Here is a 15719-nt window from a genome sequence, read left to right as displayed (position 1 = left end):
TACAAAGATATTTAATTGAAATTTTTCACTTTTTCGGCGATAGGTATTTCATTATAGAATTCTCGGTACTGTACTCTTGGAAATTTGTTGCGTAAATACAGAACGCAATAAAATAACTTCATGTGAATTGTTCAAAGTTGCATAGTTCTCCCCTCTTAAGAGACATAGCCTATTTATTATTACTATGCTAGCTAAAAGGTTTGGTATATACTGTGAATTTGGTATACGGGCGGTTGTATTATAGAATGTACTGCGCAGATTATGCAATATCTTATGTGTTGCCATGAGAGGAATATATTATATAATATTATTGAGGAATAATCTATTCCTCAGGAATGGCAATACATGAGATGTAATGCATATTATCGTTTTAAAATTGTCAACTATTTACTTTTGAACAAAAAACACAAACGGATGCAATATAAATAGGTTAGTATGTGGTGCGTTTCTAGAATATAAATCATACGTTATATTTAAAATGCAAAAAGGTATGCTATATTTATCCTACACTAATATATTCCGACCATGGCGATACAGCTGATATTTGCATAGCAATAGATAAAATATACGTACATAATGTGCTTATTATAGCATAATTGTTGTGTTTAAGTAGAGAATAACATATTAGAACTTTTATTAGAATTTTATACTCTCAACGTTCTATTAATAGGTAAACAATAGGTGACATTTTAATATAGGCAATGACAAGGAGTAGCGGTTTAGCATGCCGTCTTACATGGGCGCAGGGTCGATATCACACTACACAAACATTTGTATTCATAGGTATAATTGAGTATTGAGTCGATGAGTATTGGTTTGGTTGTATTCTATGTATAAGTTATTATTATTATTAAACTGCATGTTAAAAAAATATACAGATCTATAATTAAAATAAACTAGATACAAGTATGATCGACGATGTTTTTATTTTGCACTAATAATTGCAAATATATCGTAGTTTCTGCAATATTTACAATATTCTGCGGCTTTAACAAAGAGAGGGTACACAGATCTTAGATTATACTAAAGACATTGTTTGAATACAATTAATAATATAATCTGCTTTAAAGGCAAGAACAGTCAAGTGTCGTAGTTTGGACATCGACCTATGAATTGACCACAAATCTGTGGTTTCTGTCTGCTACTGACACCTTGATGGTAGCCGTCTACCACAGCCCCTCTTTTGTTTATTGCTCAACAACTTTGTTAATTAATTGACAATATTAATGCCTTGGTGTTTGAAACTTCTTGGGCGATATAACAAAATGATCGTAATATTATCGGTAGTTTTAGTTTCAAAGTTTCCGTTAAGTATGCAAGTTACTTTACAAATGTGATACAGACGTAACATTTTCTATATATGGTAGGCCCTTATAAACTTTTTTATATTGAATCGATATATATATACCTCAATATTTTTTAATAGAGTAGCTGTTTACTATGTCGCCTTTGGAGCAGCCTTCATCTCTCATTCTCGTGAGCCTTCATCTCTCATTCGGGAAGTCTTTTCATAGCGATTTTTTACCTACATCATATATACATATATGTATAAGGAATTTGCTTCAGAAGTTTTTGCTTCCAGATAACCTATTTTTTTGGCCTAGTATAGAACGTTAAGATTTTTTACATTATTTACGATCCCCTGTTTAAACCCAAAACTTGGTCGATAATCCGAAGTGATATAAAAACCCTTGTCAATGATATACGACAAAGAAATTTTAATTAGAATTTGGTATCAAAATGACAACAAAAACTGAACTGAGGCTGCGTCCTGGCCTGGTCGGGAGAGCCGGACACACCCATTCCATGTCCGCTGCGGCTCGCCAGCCGCTTGTCCTGGCTCGTCACGCCTGTGTATAACCTAATTTAATTTGTACTCCCCGCAATTTATAGCCTGCACAAGAGCCGTCCACCCCCCTCTATTTGTTAGTAACGTCTGCGTCCACGCGCGCTTTACATCCATGTCGAGCGGATTGATTGAAGACCATACCATATGAAATTGCAAAAACCATTTTCAGTTATTGAATTTCACAATTGGATTTTCACATGTACCCATATTGTTATAGTTATGTGTAAGTAAATATGGTGACTGTGGCATAGAGCAATTTGATACGAGCGGTCTGGCGGTCTTTGTTGCATATCAACCGGTAATAGAATTGGGCCTGCTTTTTGCGAGGTCGGACGCTCTGGCGGCGTAACAGCGAGCTCGGTTGCCTTTGTCACTATATCCACCTATTCCCACGATCAATCTGCTCCTCTGCGATTTATAGTTCTGATGTTGGCACTACAATGGAGCCATGTATTTGCTATTTTCGAATTTGAATATTACACGTTTTTTTAATTATAAATAATTATTCATATTTATGCTGTAAGTTGCTAGTACAAAAATATTGAGTTGTCAGTAGTTCTACACGTCTTTCTGTCTGTCTGTCATGTTCTTTTTGTTTTTAAACTATAGAATTCATTAAATAAATAATCCTGATAGTCCTGCCCAACACATTCATGATAGCTAGCCCGACATAGAACTGGACTATAGATACTAAGATAATCCTTTAGATTGGAAATGCAAAGCCGTTCCAGAAATATGTATGAAAAACTAACTGTAGAAAACTTTCATCTGTATTATTATAAAACAAACCTTTAAAAATATTAATATATGCATATACTATTTTTAAAAGTAAATATTTGGAATATTCGCGCGAAAAAAGTAAATCTAGATTTAAAAGGACAGTGGCGTTTAACTAGAAAATCACTTTAAATAGACCGACAAAAATATAAGTTTAAAGACCGCATTGCGAAAAAGTTTTGTTCGTTTTGTCGGTGCCGCGGCCGGGGCAGCTGTGGCCACATGGTGTATGTAGACCGCTCACACATGTCGCGGCGGGCGGGCCGGCTTGCACCGTAAATCCATTCCTAACTCGACTTTAGTAGGGGAGCGTTGTCGACCACTGTCCGCGCACTGGTTGGGCATTTCAACTGAAAATTCTCTTTATATATAGTGTCGGAAAATTACAGAAAAAATGGCACCGCAGTTCACTGATAACAAACTATTTTAGGTATTATAACCGTCACATTAACGCCAGTTTTCGACTGACTGTAAAAATGAGGAGGTTACTTATTTTACCGTTTTTATTTGTATTATAAATATTCTATTATATTATTAGAGGAAGATTGCTTTAAAAAAATTCTACAGGATTTCTTGAAATTTTTATGGAAACACGGGATCATGGGAAAAAATATCCTGGTAGGTACATGATACAACAATACTATGAGAAACAGCTAATATAAATTTGTAATAACAAGTTTTCTATTAAAATATTTTTACAAGTAATAATGCATATTCCACTAATGATGTAATTACAGTTTACTCTCTCTCTCATTACGGATAATTCGAGCAATTCCTCGTCACATTAGATACTGCAATAAAGGTTTTCATGTGAAACAAATCACAAAATTAATAAAAAATACGATCATTTGTAACTATAATTAATATAAATTATAATTAAATTTGAAAGCACCAGCTATTATGTGTATATATATAATAGCATATGTGAACTCCTACAAAGCATGAATCTCTTTCATTTAATATTGTACATGAACCGTAGTTAGATAAATGTTAAACTTATCTTCTGTTCTATACAAAGTGAGTGTTTTCACCTATCTGTCACTAGAGCACTAAATAAGCAACTTTTATCCTGAGGGTACCATTTTAATAAGGACTAATGAAGTTCCCGACCCCTTGATGTTTTGTTAGGTTAAGAGCCTTATTTGTATTAGTTACCACATGTTTTCATTAAGTTCACTTGTTATTTTTCGTCCCCTTTAGATTCAATATAATAATTTACTCATCACGATCTTGAATAAGTTTTAATTAAAATATTCAGCTGCTATCTATCTGCTCGTATTATGCTCTGTTTTACTTAGTGACGTTATAACAATTTTACTATGGATTCCTTTTATTTGTTTAATTAGTTATTTGTATTATATTGATATTTAATTAGGAGCATAAAAGAAAAAGATGTAACAATTTGACACTATATTATAAATGTACTAAATCAAAATAAATATATATTTGTACCTATTATATAAACGGCTTATTTGTGTAACACGTTTGTATATGATTTAAACAATGTAAATATATATTGTGATCATTGATAAGAGTCCAAAAGTTAGTTACGAAAAATTTTAAATGAACAGAGAGAAATCAGGGGTCACTAATCTTACTATCGCTTTTCGAGCATATTTAATACTTTGATAGTATTTGAGCTTGTTATATCTTCTCAAAAAAGGATATCTTGTCCTTCCTAGACAAAAAGTTACAAAATACTTTTCTGATTGAATGTTTTATAGTAAGTTCTGTAAGTAAGTAGTATATGTGCATCCTAATGTTATCCAATCTTATAGGTACTTTTATCAATGAAGCAAATCATTATACCACTAATATTTTTCAGAACGAACAAGCTTATTTCCTTTCATTAATATCGTGTAATATTTTACGTTGTCATCTCATCGGTATAATTACGGAGTCGTTAATAAGCCGTAACATCGACGCTGTATAATCAAAGTCAAAATAAATCTGGGTGGAATGAAAAACTGACATGAAATAACCGCATAATTTTTCCTTTTAAATACAACCATAAAAATGCCATAACTTGTAGCAAAGCACTAGCTACAGAGGCCTGTCGCAGGGGATAGTAAGAACATGAATAACGGCTCGTTTAATGAGTGTTTTAACGCTTCCGATGTGCTTTATGAATAATGAAATTAGTTGCTTATTCCGTTCTTGAGGTTCGTGCTTAGTACTTAATAAACCTTATAGATTCTAGTCTCTCGTAAATAGTCAATTTATTTTATAGCCGTAATCAAGATCATAATTACAGCTATCTGATTCTGAATAAAATGAAATAAGATGAAGCTTTATTTTATAATATTCTCTCCAATTAACTAACGAATGTATACTACATTCGAAAATGATTATATTATATTATGAAATTAAATTAAAAGATAAGAGCGTGTAAGTGAATGTCGATTAAGTTTATATTCGTTATTAGCATAAGTTACAAAGGACGATGTTAGGATATTGTTGTTCTTACTGTTAAGTATGAAATTCTACTTCACAATGGAGTAATAACTGTTATTAGACAATCGTAATAAAAGGTAGATCCTATCATAGATTTAAACAATAAAGTTTGAAAGTCTATCGTTATTGTTTGTTGCTGCCAACAACAACTACTTGAAATCTTGACTGTATAGATAAAATTGTAAAAATAATTATAAATGATTTTACATTATAATTTTAGAATAATGATTACCATGTCAGAATTTCTTTTTGTGATAAATTAGGTATAGCGGTTGTGTTCTTATTAACAAGATATCACGGTGTAATATGTATTTTTTTGTTCTGTGTATTGTTATATTGAATGTTAGCATAGATAAACATATTTCTTACCGTTTTCTCTTGTCCAGTAGTTAATGGCTTTAGGCGATGCCTCCACATGACACTGTAGCGTGACATCTGTGCCTGTCGGTGCCCCCACCAGTTGATTTGGCACTTGTACTAAGGGATGAACTGTAAAAATTGCATCATGTGAGGAACAAAAGTTACACAAAAGTATGGATTCATGTGATTGATTAAATAATTTAAAGACAGAGATATACTTTTTACGAAGTTATTTGCGTATTATCTTATCATCTCTGTCTCACTGCTACAAAATAGTTTCTACAGAGTATAGGAGCATGACATCGGGGTTCTTTGGAGTAGCCACATAATTATGTTGGCTATATGTGATATGATATCTGTTATCACGAAGATAGACGAAGTCGCATGTAAGAGATAACTATTACTAATTATCTCAACTTCGTCATACATACGTACAAACATACGGTACATACAAACTAAATTATAAAATACCTTATTCCACGCATATTATAAATATGTGTGATTGGTTAACATTTTTTTTAGAATTTCCAACATTTTAGCGTTTGTTCAAAAATGCATCCACAAATCCAAAACTTTGGTTGGTCGGTTGGATAAAATTCGACATCCTTGTAATATATACAGAATAAATTTAAAATGTTTGATGTTTATAAGCGACATCCGGATACGAGCTTTTTAGTTTACTAACCAGACGTAATCGTGTTCTCGCCGATCAGTACATGTGTGGCTATTACTTCTTTTTGAATATTATTATAGGTTATATAGATTTAATTCTATGCGTAGAAGAGAATGTGATTGATAATCTGTGACTATAAAATAATTTTCATTTATATTGATTACCATCGCCAATATTATATAGATAATTAAGTTTATTTACTAAATAAAAATACGGTTTCATAACCATCTGTTAATTCATATATGATTTATTTGAACAATGTGAAGTCGGTTCCGCTAATCAATAACACAGAATTGTAACAAAAAAAACAAACATAAATTATATAAGGGTTTTCAAACCATTTCTCCGATTAATCTACTATTTTAGGGACTTATTTATCGTTTTACGCATAAAAAAATAACAATAGGGCTGATTGTAGATTATAAAATTTGTATGATGAATATTTGTTATAACTGAAAAACGACAAAAACGCGAGTAAAATATGGATTATACTTTTATATTCAACTTTGCTTTTCTATATGTCACTATTTGATTATAAACTATATACCCACTAAATTTTATTTTGCAGAACAAGCACGTACCTATCAAATAATCAGTTTCAAGGAAAAAAAAGTATTAAGAAGCCACAGAAATTCAAAAGTAACTAACTATATTCATCCTCGTGACAACATGTCTTTATATTAAAGTTTATTAAGATCATTTTAGTTTTTTAACCGTAAAAACTTAACAAACAGAAAGATTTTCAAATTGATATAAGTTACATGTTTTCGATGAATTCCACGTTTCACCAGCACAATTCCATGCTTCACCAGCAGCAAAATAAACATATTAATTATAAAAAAGGAATACTTTTAATTATAAAATGATATATTACTAAATCCTGCAATATAATATACAATTGTGATATCTTTATTGCAAACTTATGTAGTTAATTTATAGAGTAACTTACATTACTCAAATATTAATATTATTATTATGCAAACTTATGGGGTCGAATATTACTCTTCTTAATTCCACAGTACAATGAGAAATAATAAGTTTAAAATATGGCTATAATAAATACAAAAAAATTAAATCCACTCTACAGTTTTACTCGCGTTTTTGCGCACATAATTTTCAGTTTGGTTTAAATCCCCTGCATTTACTTGAATAAAGACACATTTACGAATAAGTGCAGTCGCAGCTTTATGAAATTCATTGAAATGTTAGGTACATTGTTGTGTACCACACGCATCGGCAAACTGAGCCTATCAGTGGGCAAAATAGATGGCTGGTGGGGAAAATGGTAGGTATTATATTATCCTATTTTAGCTTTTATTCACACAACAACGACATACTGTCCAGACTATTATCCCGCATAAAGTATTGCCAATTATCAACGTCCTAGTAAACGATACGAAGCCTTATATGTATTACATTAATATTTATTAAAACAGACGTTTTTTTCTACTCTGTGTTCCAATTATGTGTTATTTGTCAAATACTAGGTTTAACCATCATTTCTCACAAATTTTCATGTATATAATATACTAGTGGCGCACCCTAGCTTCGCTTGGGTGTTGGTTGGTGTATATCGTGTTTTTATATATATATTAACATAACGTGCAACATTTGATAATTTAGAATAATGTGGATATAAAATAATAAAAGAAATTCTCTTCTTTCTCTCTAGCGTTTATCCAATACATACATACAAAGCATATACTTTTTCTCTCCTTATAATAAATATTACAATAGATTATGTATTATGTAAGTATGAAAAAATATCAATTTCATATCACACCTACGCTAACATTGGCTTCTTTCTTCATAGCTTGAGCTATGAATATCTTTATTGAATCTTAAAATAGCGGGATAAAATAAAATAAAACGTAAAAGTAAAATAAATTATCTGGACATCGTAGGAATTATATGGAAAATTAAAAATAAGTTGCATAAGTCATCTTGATATATAATTTAAAAATAAAAAAATTATCTCATTTTTTAGTTAGATACGAAATCATGACCTATATATGTTTATAAGTAAAAGTAATAAATCATTAAGTTAGTACGCGTCAGCAAATCTATGCTATTAACATAAAATTTTATTTATCTTAAACATAAATGAATAGAACATACAGATTTCTCTCTACGTAGATCTCCTTACATTTGCATTGGGTAAGATAGTTTCTTAGTGTCCCATATTAGTGTGTAGCTCGCGTTTAATATTTACTTTTGCACTCCACTCCGCCACTTTGGTGGTTAAAACGCTGCTACTGTCAGGTGTTTACTTTGAATATTATCCTAGAACTGGCTGCATACTGTTTGTATCAAGTGTTTACTGGACTAGTTGTTTGTTCGCAATTAAAGTCGAGATTCCCGATAGCTTAGTTAGGACTTAAAACAAATGAACATTTGGTAGTGTTGCTAGATAGCATAATCTATTATAGATTGTAGAAGCTTTGTGTTGATATAATATTATCAAGTCTTGCTTTAATCTTGGAGATGTTTCTATACTAAAACTATATCAAGGAAACAAAAATAACTATTTGTTAGTTACATTTATCTTTCTAAATTTTAAAGATAAACAGGTAAAACAGAGCGATAAATTAAAATAATTTATGATTATAAAATAATTTATGATAAAATATTAATGATAATTAAATTAAACTACCATTTATTACCAGAGTATTTGAATTGCTATAATCAATAAGCAGCAGCATAAAACTTAATGTTCATATTAACTTCTCTCATTTCAAGAATCTTGTATACAAGTATTTTTTTTAAGAATATTTATAAACTTTAAAAGTATTTTAAGTAACGTTTTTCATATAGCAGCTGTCTTATGCACAAGAATACAATCTGACACTATCTAACATTGCGATCAAAGTAAAGAATTTTAGGAATTAATTCTATGGTATTTCAAAATTCTTAAAGTTTGGTTTAACATTAAAGAGAAGGCGAAGATCAAACATCAAAGAGCTAAAACGTCGCCCCAGAGAAACAAAAGCGTCAAATTGTTTCTAAAAAGAACGGATTATTTCACAAATGTAAACAATCGCACCAACATCCCCAGAAGTCTGTTTAGGGTGAATTAAGGAAAACGGAATTTTCTTACTCGGCCTTAGATCGGAGCTTATTTGCGGTTATTCTCTTTGACCGTCGTTAAGTTCCTTTGGACGGCTTTTACGAGTTCGAGTGGCCAATTTAGCGAACAAAATCTGAACGATCAGAATTTTTGTTCTAATTAATAACTCGAAGGCGTGGCGAGGAAAATCTTTTGCTTATTAAATAAAACGGAATAATGAGGCGTTGAAATGTTAATCTGATTGAAATTTGGGGCAGTGACAATATTAGTTTATCGCCATAATATCAAGTCTAAATTTAAGTAAAGAACGTAATTAAGCAATTCTTAAATGTATAAGTAGATAGGTATTCTCAGCAGCAATCAAAAGTTACGGGGAGTTTTCTTGGTAAAGATTCCGCGCGGAATTCTTGAAGTGACAGTTTGATTAACCGAGCGGCGCACACGCCTCGCCCGTTTTCGGATTTCTTGGCGTTTTATATCCTCTAGCAACCTGTTTAAATAAACTGTATTCTGCAATTCTAGTTCTTTCTAAAGGAAATATTTATTCTTTCTCTTCTGTCTTAATCCATGATGAGTCGTGAAATTAATTATACTGAATTGCAAGTCCCGGTAAATTGATAGCGATTTGTTCACTTCGTTTGTCTGTGTTTCTTTTTATCTAAACACAATTTAACGCTTCTCTCGGTTTCTGTGAAACAAGTAAAAGAAACTCATCGCATTACGAAGCAGTTACTGTAGGAATGAATTGCCTCAGTGTGGGCGCTTTAATTTTTTTATACTTTCTCACCGCGGCCACAAGTCTGCACGATCCACTGTTATCATTCGTTTTCGGGGGAGGAAATTTAAATTAAATATTTGAGAGCGTTAATTTTGTCTCCTCATCGAGCGAACGCGACGCATTCTTTGTGAAGTAATTAAACTGAGTGGAAGGGTTTCAGACGGCAGTAGTTTGTTTGTTCGCTTAAAATTGCGTTTCCTATGAAGTGAATTTCTCCCGGTTGTCGTCAAGTCCTCGAGCTATTGTATCTATAAGTATCTGTTTAATAGGTACTGAAAGATATGAATTCTACGATAACTTGTTCGACACCATTCATTTTTGATTAGTTTGGAGTTCACAATTCTTAAGACAGTTTGATGTTGCGGAATTGACGTTTTTAATATTACACTCTTCGTCGGATAAGTAATTTAAAAGGAGAATTAATTAAAGTTTAAAAGTGATAAATCAAATTTCTTTGAAATTTGTTTCAAATATTTAACTTCAATTAGACACATCATATCTGATAATGAACAAATACATTATCAGATATGATGTGTACAAACTATAATTGTATGAAATATATCTCCTTCGATATCGTTTGGATACTGATATAACTATAGGATTGAAACTAAGCGTTTACGCTATTGTTACGCTATCTGGTGTGCCCGTAAATACTGTACAATAAAATATATTATAACAATGGTATTTCTAGATTTAAAATTAGACACAATGTAAATTATCTACATCTTATAGTAAATGCCATGTTTAACATGATTCAATTTCGGAGATTGGATTGGATTTAATTATCCAATTAAATGTGGTCTTATCGCCATTTTCAGATTAATTTAATTTTTTTATTAGTGTTACTGACATCGGCAAGTTAGTCTAAAATATAGTAGTAAAAAGCTTCGTAACAACCAGATTCGAGAACTGAAACCCGGAGTAATAGACTAAATCGTAGGCCATCAGTTTGTAAGCCTATTCAATTACATCAAAAAAAAAACGCGCTCATTATGGTTACGTATTACAATATGAATAAACATCAAATAAAGCTTTTTACTCCTTCAATAAAATAAGTAAATAGTAACATCACATCAAATTGCGAAAATATTCTATTATTATACCTTATTTATAATATATATTATTCCTTAACGTTAAATTTATGAATTTTATGAATAGATATTGTCTAAGAACACTAGTACATATATACAGGAAAGAAGATAAAAAATAATGTGTGGTTAAAGTTAGGTGTAAATATATTTATCCAATCAGACAAGTGTATACATGGGACTGCCAATAACAGAATGCAAATAGAGCGTGGACAACAACACAGATCGGCGGAGCAACGAGCCAGCTGTTGGCGAAAGCTCCGAAAAACTTTAATATTTAACTAAGCTTACAAGCGAATGGACTTGATCAATGAATTTAGAACTGTTAATTAATAAATGAAATATAAAATTCCAATATGTTAGCTTGGCAGAAACGTCATGGATCGTGATTGAGTATGTACATTTTCGACTTTTCATGTGCCAAATTTTACATGAAATTGTTTTTGTGGGACATAAAATTGATGGATTGATTTATTCATGCATGTAAAAGAATTTTAGGATCCTTCATGTGTGTTTTATTGAATTAAAATTGCAAACAGTCAAAATGTTATTCATAGTTTCCAAATAAATAGTACAATTTTGGAAAGCGCATACTAAATTAGATGAGTTTTCGGATTCATGAATTGTTGCTACGACAATTCCCCTTTGTATCATACTATCCATGCAAATGGAAATGAGTTCATACGTCGAAGCTATGCATATAATGTTAGGTACTGATTTTATACATTTAGGCGATATTCAAGACTATGCGGATATAGGTAAATAAATAGTAATAACAGTATGGATATGTATATAGATCTACATAATAAGAGTGAAGCATTTTCACTCTTTTTATATAGAAATAATAACACCCTAGAATCAGAACTCTAACTTATTCCTATACAATGACACACAAATAAAAGTTTTATGAAATCCCAAGATTTATCGATTGCTAATAGGATATAAACACTGAACAGTTGGATAGTCAACAAGCTTACTAACTTTCACTAAACACGACTAAGTTGCCGAGTACAGGCGGCGTTCAACGTCCAAATTCAGATGCAAGACACGCACCAAAGATGATACGTGATAACACGAAAATCTACCAATTGCTTACGTGTTCGAGACTAGGGTCTTGGGTGCCCTCAGCTCCCTACATTGAATAACTCACCGCTTATAAATTAGTCTCGGAGATCGTGAGATAAGTGAGTTCGCTCGCTCGCACCGCTTTTTGCTTGCTTTACGCAGGTGAGTACGCTTTATCGGTTCAATTGATTCACGGGGGGAATTCCTAATCGATGTTTTACTTCATCACGTCGTACTTTACGTGCTCAATTCATTTAGAATCTTGTAAGATTATTAGAATCTCTATAAAATTGGCTATAATTCATCACTCTCTCTTATTCTTATTTAGTATAGAATTATAAGTTAACATAAGTTAATAAAGATAAATAAAAAAATATAACAAATTAATGAATTATCGTGAATTGTCAATTATCGGTAACTGTTAGAGAATTGTAATTTATAGATCATTGTCAATTCGTCGCTGTTTTTTAGTGCTCTGTAATAAATATCACAAAAGAATAACACTTTTGTACATATACCTAATTTTTCACATATATTCTTATTTTCCAATCATTATTTTCCTTTAGTTATATATTCCTATAGTTTTCGTTTTTCACATAACCGAGTTTAGATGGTGTGTTAAAACATGAATATTAATATAATACACAGAAAGAGGTTCAATTGATTATGCAGCATTCGATTTTATAATATCATGATTTCTAGTACTAATTAACATCTATAAAATGTTAAGAAAAGAACGTATAAAGTTAATAACATAAGCAAATATACTTACAATGAACATGAAGCATTATTCTTTTGCTGACAGATGGAGGAACACCATTAGCTGCGATGCACAAATAAGCACCCATTTCGGACCGGGTTACTTTCGTCAAATTTACTATGTCACCTTCCAGTGACGTTACTGTGAACAAAGATGAATATTAGGACAATTTTTTTAATGCAACTATAATGGCCACTTGGTGGTAAGCAATCAATCGTCTCTAATATACATAAGAGCATCAGATAAATAGATGACCACCATCATATGACGATCGTGATTTACCATGTGAGGTCTAGGGTTATGTCTGTACTCTGAAATTTCACTGACATATTTTACTCCTCAACCGTAACATAGCTTATAAAGTTAGCATTTTAGCAGCTGAAATTAGTATATATATATATTAGTAGGATAAGTAGACAGACGCAGACAACTTTGTACAAAGTCTAGTTCCGTTTTATCAGATTGTTTTGAAATTATGAGGGTATATTACTGGTTAGATAGATTATTTATTAGTTTAACAATATGAAGAAAAATTTTGTAAATATTACTTATATTAATACTTCAAAAGGGAAACGATTATACAACTTATATTTTTCATACAAAATTTATATTTCTAAACCCATGGGGAGTCGTCTGTGTTACTATCTGCTGTAGTGCTTACTTTGCATTTCACTAGAATTGTTGGAAAACACTTCTAACCGCCAAAAGTTGACGGGTTCTGTAAACAAGTACCGTTAGTGGTTTGAACTCGAGCTGTTTTCCTGACACCTTGCTCAAATGGCACCCGAGTACGTTTACAGCCATTATTCAAACAAGAGGATAAAAAGCTGGGGCAATATTTTCCGAAGGAGCTGAAGGTTGATGGTTTAAAGTGTAGAGCTCTCGAGCCGGGCCGCACGACGTTTCGTTAGCAAACAATGAGAGAATATAAGCGACGGAGCTATTTCGCTCTTAAAATTATTATTAACTTTAGATATAATAAAGAATTATGCGGATAAGTACTAGTGTTTGTCAACCTTAATTTCAAATTAAATAAAAAAAACAATTATTACATTGAAATATCTTGTTTACAATAATTAAATTTTATATATTTATAATCTAAAAAACATTTCTTTTACGTTATTGAAATGAAGCATATAAGTACCAATAACATATCATATACTTAAAAATATTTTAAATGAATGGTAGTTTTATAATTCCTAAATTAAAGTAGATAGCTTACTTAAAAAGCATAAATTCTTTACCATTTCACTTCAAAATCAAGTATATAGCGGTAGAATATTCACCAATGTCATATTTCAAATTATCAGTTTTTTTATTGATATTATTATTATGAATAGTACAACAATTACGTTATAGTAATAGTAAAATATTTTTTATATAACTGAAACATAAACTCTGGATAGCAAGCCGGCTAACTTGAAGATGCGCCCTTTAATAGACTTGTCCTATCGATGTGTCATAAGTCAAGTGATACTCAAGCCCCACGGACTATAGTGGTTTTCCATAGATATATGAAATTAATGTAGGGAAATAAATATTACTTGAATTAAATTAAAATAGGTATATTGACCTACCTATAAAGCGTACGTATATTTGTGATATATGTATATGGATGACATGTCTAGATTACGTATGTTATTTAGAGTTTTAGAAAACAGTTCCACTTAAGATTCTGTGTGTTTTAAAATTATCTCTTTTAAAATTATCAAATTGACTTAAACTTAACTTTGCTTGAGAAAAAAATATACATTTTTTATAACATACCATATACCTACTTAGTTATCCACTAAGTGTAGTACTAGGATATAATAGGAAGTTTTATGTACAGTTCAAATATTTGATAAAAACGAAAAATATTATTTGCTACAAGATGTAAAAAGCATTAATATTCGTTTGAATATTTAATCATAAATAATATAATTCTTTTTAAGAAATTAATAGTAACTTACGGTTAAGCTGCAGATCATGACAGTTTTGAAGTCTATGTGGCGGTATGACAAATTCTACAGCGCAGTCCTTCTTACAAGTGTCCTTGAGTTAAATTGAATAACAACACTCCTATGACTCTTTGTCTTGAAGTTATAATTTTAATTAGGATCTTGAAAAGTTAGTGTTCTATCGACTTTGTACAGAATAGGTAATTATTGCTTTCTATTAAGCAGGGCTCACCACCCAAGAAAGCAAGTTTAATAAGGCATCAAAATAGATAAGTCTTAATGGATTTTCTTGTAATTGGGGTGGTTGTGAATAGCTTTTATCTGATTCATGCAAACATTTTCCTTCGAAATCAAAAATGGTTATTAAATATTCAAGTTATTTGATAATGGGGATTAACAAGTCCGGATAAGGCGAAGGGGCACTCCCGGTATCTGTTTCAAACTTAGTAGATGAAAAGCGTCAAATAGAAGGATGGCGAAGTTAATTTGCATCAGTGTACGAGTAAGTTTCCGCCATTCATTCGCTTATCTGCATAATTTGCTGTAGAACATGAAACAAATAGGCACGCGACACGCCGTTGTCACCACAACATGTTTTATGCGAAACAATAAAGGGCAAATTTTGAATAATAACCCCTTTGTCTGTTGTTACCTAGTACTGTAATGTTTGCTGTCATTGTAATTATATCGTTATTGCATCTGTATTATTTCATCTGGGAATAAATATGCAGTATCTGCATTAAAATAATATTATGGAAATACGACAATATCAATTAATTCACTAGAACAAGATATCACAATAATTTTAGCAAAATAGCCGTATACCATATTTTTAAATTGTCATTTGTTAGCTCACGTGTATATACAATAGTATTATATTAATACATACAGTCATATGAGAAATATTT

At 31.2% G+C, this 15719-nt stretch overlaps 1 protein-coding gene across 2 annotated transcripts in view; it reads right to left on the bottom strand.

The window, feature by feature from the left end:
- Window positions 1-15719, bottom strand: part of LOC131854826 (lachesin) — a 65063-nt gene that overhangs the window by 2433 nt on the left and 46911 nt on the right. For both annotated transcript variants that reach the window (XM_059206367.1, XM_059188808.1), the window contains exons 6-7: window positions 12884-13012; window positions 5450-5569 (exon numbers count right to left, since the gene is read on the bottom strand). In XM_059206367.1, coding sequence (XP_059062350.1) covers window positions 5450-5569; window positions 12884-13012 — 249 coding nt within the window. The remainder of the gene's footprint in view (window positions 1-5449; window positions 5570-12883; window positions 13013-15719) is intronic.

Source organism: Achroia grisella, unplaced genomic scaffold (assembly GCF_030625045.1).
Source record: "Achroia grisella isolate CSIRO2021 unplaced genomic scaffold, CSIRO_AGI_Agris_v1 utg1023, whole genome shotgun sequence".
Classification (NCBI taxonomy): Eukaryota; Metazoa; Arthropoda; class Insecta; order Lepidoptera; family Pyralidae; genus Achroia; species Achroia grisella.
Note: the sequence above shows the minus strand (reverse complement) of the source record. Positions and strands in the feature narration are given on the sequence as shown.